Source organism: Rhagoletis zephyria, unplaced genomic scaffold, assembly GCF_001687245.7.
Source record: "Rhagoletis zephyria isolate East Lansing unplaced genomic scaffold, Rhagoletis_zephyria_1.1 Rzeph_scaffold_00018, whole genome shotgun sequence".
NCBI lineage: Eukaryota > Metazoa > Arthropoda > Insecta > Diptera > Tephritidae > Rhagoletis > Rhagoletis zephyria.
The window spans coordinates 282,520-287,812 of record NW_016157102.1 but is presented as its reverse complement, the minus strand read 5'-3'; the positions used below and the strand labels follow the sequence as shown (position 1 = coordinate 287,812).

The following is a 5,293-nucleotide window of genomic DNA, read 5'->3' as shown; positions in this document are numbered from 1 at the left end:
ATTAAATATGTATACAAATTTCACGCATGCGAAAATTACCGCAAAATATTGCATGTGGCAAATGTGAAACTCAAACCTTCCTATGTAGTATGTATGTATGCACATTAGGGGGGTCCAAAAATACTTGGAAAAAGGTTTAAAATGTCAAGCTCTCGCCCCCAAGGATTTTTCTAAATGGAAAAAATACGCGCATTTCATTTTTGTAAAAAAAAAATATATTTAGATTATTAGATTATTAAATGGGAGAAAACACTAGCTATTTTTTATGGCCTCCCCATTGCATTTGTTGAGGTTTTCGGGGGACGAATACAAAAAATGAATATTAAGAAATGGTTAAATAAACAATTGGGTATTATTCTTTGATTTTCAAGGATTCTATGTCATTTCTACGAAAAAGTGTTTTTTTCCCATGTAAAATACAGTGCTTTGGGAACCTCTAAATATAATTCTTTAAACAGAAAAGTAAGGGTGTCTTTTTCGATTTAAGAAATCATGGGGGTGAGAGCTGAACATTAAAACTTTTTTTTTGACTACCCTAATGTGCATACATACATATGTAGGTACGTAAATGCATGCAAACGCAGATGTGCGTAGAAACATATGCAACCGTTTTAGGCTGGTTTCCATACTGTTTTATGAAATCGCCGCTTATTAACTGATTAGTGCTATTTTTGCTTATTATTTACTTAATATTTTTTGTTTGTTAACTTCTGGTGGCTATTGATTTTGCATGACATGCTGATAAAGTATGACACTCAGGGGTATGTGGCTAATCCCTATTCCCTGAAGCTTGTTGGGGGTTGAGAAAGAGTGGCGAATGAAAGCATCACACATTCTGCGAAACAATCGCAGATTTTACGAAAATAATTTCGTTGAATATACGAATTATTTTTGTGCACTTTACAAAAATTCGGTAAAAATCAAAGAAATAGTAGGAAATTCTTTAGTAAATATATAGTATAAAACTCGTTAGTAAATAGTACGAATGCATTCAACAAATGTAAAAATTCGTAAGATGTAAGCAAGTTTTCGCTATATTTACACAGATTTTATTTTCAGTGTAAATCAGAGGTTGATAGAGAGCTCCTCGCAAAATACACGTCAACCTACCTTGCCATACAACTTTGAAACGTTTGTGAATAAGTTCACCGAGATATGGTTCCAGTCGGCCCTTGAAGGGATGTCGATGGTATAGAATCGTCTCGGACTGGAAAAGGGTCGAAAATTATTAGAATTTTTGAGTACCCCTTGCAGAGAACTTACAGCCGATAGTAACCCAGTTAGTTCTCTGCCGATTGGGGAGGTCGAAAACTTGGGATTTTATATGTTCTTGTAAAAAGAATAAGCTGTTCGGGTATGCCTGCTTAAGTTCACATCGAATTACTAAGAACTCCTTACCAACGCTACTAGGTAATTAGCCAGTTTACCCAAAATACTCCGATTGATCGTTTAGAAAAATTACTTAAAGCAATGGTGAGGGAACTTCCTCTGTGGATTGGACTTAATCACTTTGACCCACTTTGACTCATTGACGCACTGTTATGTTTCTTCCAAAACATGCGATAAATATACGTACCTGACAGGATAGGCCACACCGTCCAGTTTATTTGGCGAGTTTACGATTGCCGTCGAAAAACTTGACTAAAAATCCTAATTTATTGACTCTGAGCATAACTGCCTGTTGATGTTATGCTCATTAATTGTGGAAAGCGAAGGAATCATAATTTCATTAGATTTTCAAAGGTGAATATATGGCTTCTGACAAAAATAATATACAAGAACTACACAGAATAATTGCTCCGTTAATAAAAATTACTTTGAATGGATTTGTTTAATACGGTGCACTAATTCATAATAATACTTTATTAAAAATGTGACGGTATAATCAGGGTTCACCACAAAAAATATTTTTTTTTTAAACTCGCATGAATGCGATATTATTAACTGCCTCACTGGGAATCATCTTTGGATTTATTCGTTACACTAACTATAGTCCGGAGAGGCGCACGTAAAGTTCTTAAGCCACTCTGTTTGAATTATCCACAGAACTATAAGCGATTCTCTTGATCGACACTCCCTTCATTTTTTTCCAACGAGAGTACAAAATCTCGCCCAAAAAAACCAGAAATGCAATTGAAGTACTACCGACAAATTGAATTTTTATCCAAAAAAAGTCATCCAGCACTAATGGTCGTCCATAGTCGAACGGTTGGCTTAAATCTTCAAATACTACCTTTTTTAGTTTCAGCATTAATAAGAAACTCATCGACACCCACTCTTTCATAATACCCGAAGAATGCAGACGCAATACAAAGTCATCCAGTAAATCACGATATGGCAGATCCGTACGGATGGGCAGGCAGCAGAACATGGTTCTAAAAAAACAAAACTCAGAATTAAAGTAGAATATGGGCCGGCTGAAGAGACTCTGTTGGAGGTCGATGGTCTCCCAGCGGAAATTTGTGATAGGATATACATATTTTGTATTCATGCGTGCACGGAGCTTCACCCAATCTTCGTATTTGGAAATTTTGAATTGATGAAAGTGCTCCAAGAGGTTTTTATTTCCTTTTATGATTGGCACATCAGGCTCAGCAAATAAAATGGTCAAACCAGCAGCTTCCAAGTCTTCGTAACTATGATGCATCGGTAGAAGAGGAGGATGGGTGAGAAAGGACTGCAGGTAAGCTTGATAAGTGGTGTTAGTAATGATGCTCATATAGCACAGCAAAAATACGACGAACTTGGTTTTAACGCTCGGTTTAGCGGCGATCACAAAAGACTGGCTCAGCATGCCGCGAATGCTTTGATCATTCAGAAAAAGGTTGATAAAGCTGATTTGTTTGCGTTTATCGAGGTGAGTGAGTAGTGCAGCGAAAACAACAATGAATACGAAGATGCAAAAGAGCATTGGAATTGGTACGATGCCAATGAATAGCTCACTTATAGGCACACTTTTTAGTGGCACCATGTAGCAAAAATCCAGCAGCTGTACTGGATACGACAACTTTTCTAACTCGTCATTTGGTTTCACAAATACCATGCCAGCGGCTACATCGACGGTGCCGTTCTCCGCGAGCTCCTGCAGTACGCCAAAATGAACGCTTTGGCCCAGCTGGTAGGGGCCATTTATAAATAGCGTCGTATTACATCTGTTTGCAAAAGCTTTTAGTGCTCTACCCAAGTATCCTTCCAGCTCCAATTTTCCATCCGCCTTATAGTACAACATGGTGAACGGTTCAAGTTGAGTGGGAAAAGTTAATATTGGCGTACCGTACATATTGCGAAATTGGTGTTCGAAGATGGCGCTTGGAGCGTCTAGGAGATGAAGACTTTTCTGTTTGTAGCGAGGCGCATCCAGCGGAAATTTGTTGCAAGTGTGGTAGTTTTGGGTCTCACTGAAATCCTTTTGAATTATTAAAACATTGTATATGTCATTGGCCATAGCGTCGAGGCAATCTTTTTGTACCAGGTCAAGATCGGTTGCATGTGGCGCATAAGCCACTATGCGAGTTTGCTTCAAGCCTCGGAATACACTGAGCTCTGCTAATCTAGCAGCTACACTTGATTGCTGTAGGCAGAGCAGAATCAGTAGCTCTTTTGAGAATTGCGCCTTGTAAGTATACGCCAAACCCTTGTTTAGAATCACCGCAGGTAACGTTATTTCCTTCAGAAGTCTATTAAAAGGACATTCCTCTGTTGATGTCTGGGAAATTGCGATTGTATTGAAATCGCGTTCCCTTTGGATCTGCTTTAGCAATTTTAGTAATTCGCTCGTCATTTTGTTATTTTCAGCAGGCAAAATTTGTAAAGGCTTGGCAGAATTCTCCTTCACTACCAGCAATAAAATAAGTATCAAGCTCCTCAAACGCTGATCCGTCGACATGGTGAAAGTGCCCATTGAACGTCGTGACTCGAAAAACTGAACTGTGCTCGTACTTGTGCATCTGACGTTAAGTATGCATTTAGTGTGTGTATGTATTTGCAGTTTAGATAAAAAAAAATACATTTCCATAGAAAATTTTTTGACCCGTCCTTTTTCATGTTTTCTGAACGAAACATACTAAAACTATGCAATGCTATGGTGGTAGTCATAAATGAGTGGATAGACTTTTGAATTAACAATAGTTGAGATCCAGATCGATCTTTGGCTCACACACATTAAAATTGATTGACAACGTTTTTGTTTTTTTTTTTCAAAGCAAAAGCTAATCAATATAAGTCTTTCTAATACATACTAACCTAATTACAGGGTTGGTGTTGTATTTAGATAGTTATTTATTTAGAAGGTCAGTTTATGCTTTCTAGTTAGGAAAATTAGAGATGAAATTTCTAAGCAATATTTCTTTACCTTCTCTTTTTAATTATCAGGCACTTTCTTTCATCGGTCATTATGCTTAACCTTACTGACTGGTCTTATATTAGGATTGAGTGGCAGAAGAAATTTGATTGCAGAATTTCACCTTAGGAGCGAACAATGACACTGAAAATGACATAACGCCGAAACCGGCTTGTCTTTGAACCAAACTTGACAAGGGATGATGGACATTCGTTCCAAAATAAATTAACATACCACCCAGTCGGAGCAATCAACGAACACCAACATATAAATATAATAGACTAGCCGGCCACGGATGCTTGATGCTTCGCCACACGCTCAATGTGTGCATATGTATGTATGTACATTTACGTATTTGGAGAAAGAAATCATATGTCATCATGTACTTCGTTTATTATATACATAAAAAATTTGCCTAAATTCGTTCAGTAGTGTGGTTAAAATGTCTCGCCTTTCCTTTATATTATGTATAGAAGTTAGTAATTTTAAATAGGTGGCAACCCTACTCAAAAAACTTAAAGTTTTTTTTTACATGCGAAGGCCATGCACTTTCATTTGGTATATCACTTTTTTATCCAACGGACGGTGAAGATCTTATAGTTTTTAAACAGGGGGCAACCCTACTCAGAGAAATCAATTATATAAATAGGCAATCATGTTCCCTTTACACCCCTTTTACGGCTAAACTATACTTCTAAGGTATAAACAATTATATATCATTAGAAAGGTATTTTGATGCTAATGTGCAGGCAATTTTTAAAATTTCAAATTAGTTTAAAATAGAGCGAAAAAATCAATTCAAAAGTCACACCAATACCAATACCATACATGTACATGGTTGGGGCGGAAATGCCTCCTAAATGTATGCTTTAATATTGATACTGAATTACAGAAACGTGCTAAGCAGCAGATTAGGAATAAGATGTATGTATGCATGTACATGAATAGATTAGA

General features: G+C 37.0%; 1 protein-coding gene across 1 annotated transcript; it reads right to left on the bottom strand.

The window, feature by feature from the left end:
• Positions 1-2,327: 2,327 nt before the first annotated feature.
• LOC108361073 (uncharacterized) lies at positions 2,328-3,781 on the bottom strand. Its single transcript, XM_017613601.1, has 2 exons — positions 2,477-3,781; positions 2,328-2,375 (listed from the first exon to the last, which is right to left on the bottom strand). The coding sequence occupies exons 1-2, from the start codon at positions 3,779-3,781 to the stop codon at positions 2,328-2,330; spliced, it is 1,353 nt and encodes a 450-aa protein (XP_017469090.1).
• Positions 3,782-5,293: the final 1,512 nt, after the last annotated feature.

Excerpts from the sequence above, each read along its gene's own strand:
- LOC108361073 (XM_017613601.1), bottom strand. The coding sequence starts at position 3,781 with ATGACGAGCGAATTACTAAAATTGCTAAAGCAGATCCAAAGGGAACGC. Across the intron at positions 2,376-2,476 it reads CACGCATGAATACAAAATAT|AACCATGTTCTGCTGCCTGC; the intron begins GTATATCCTATC and ends TTGTTTTTTTAG.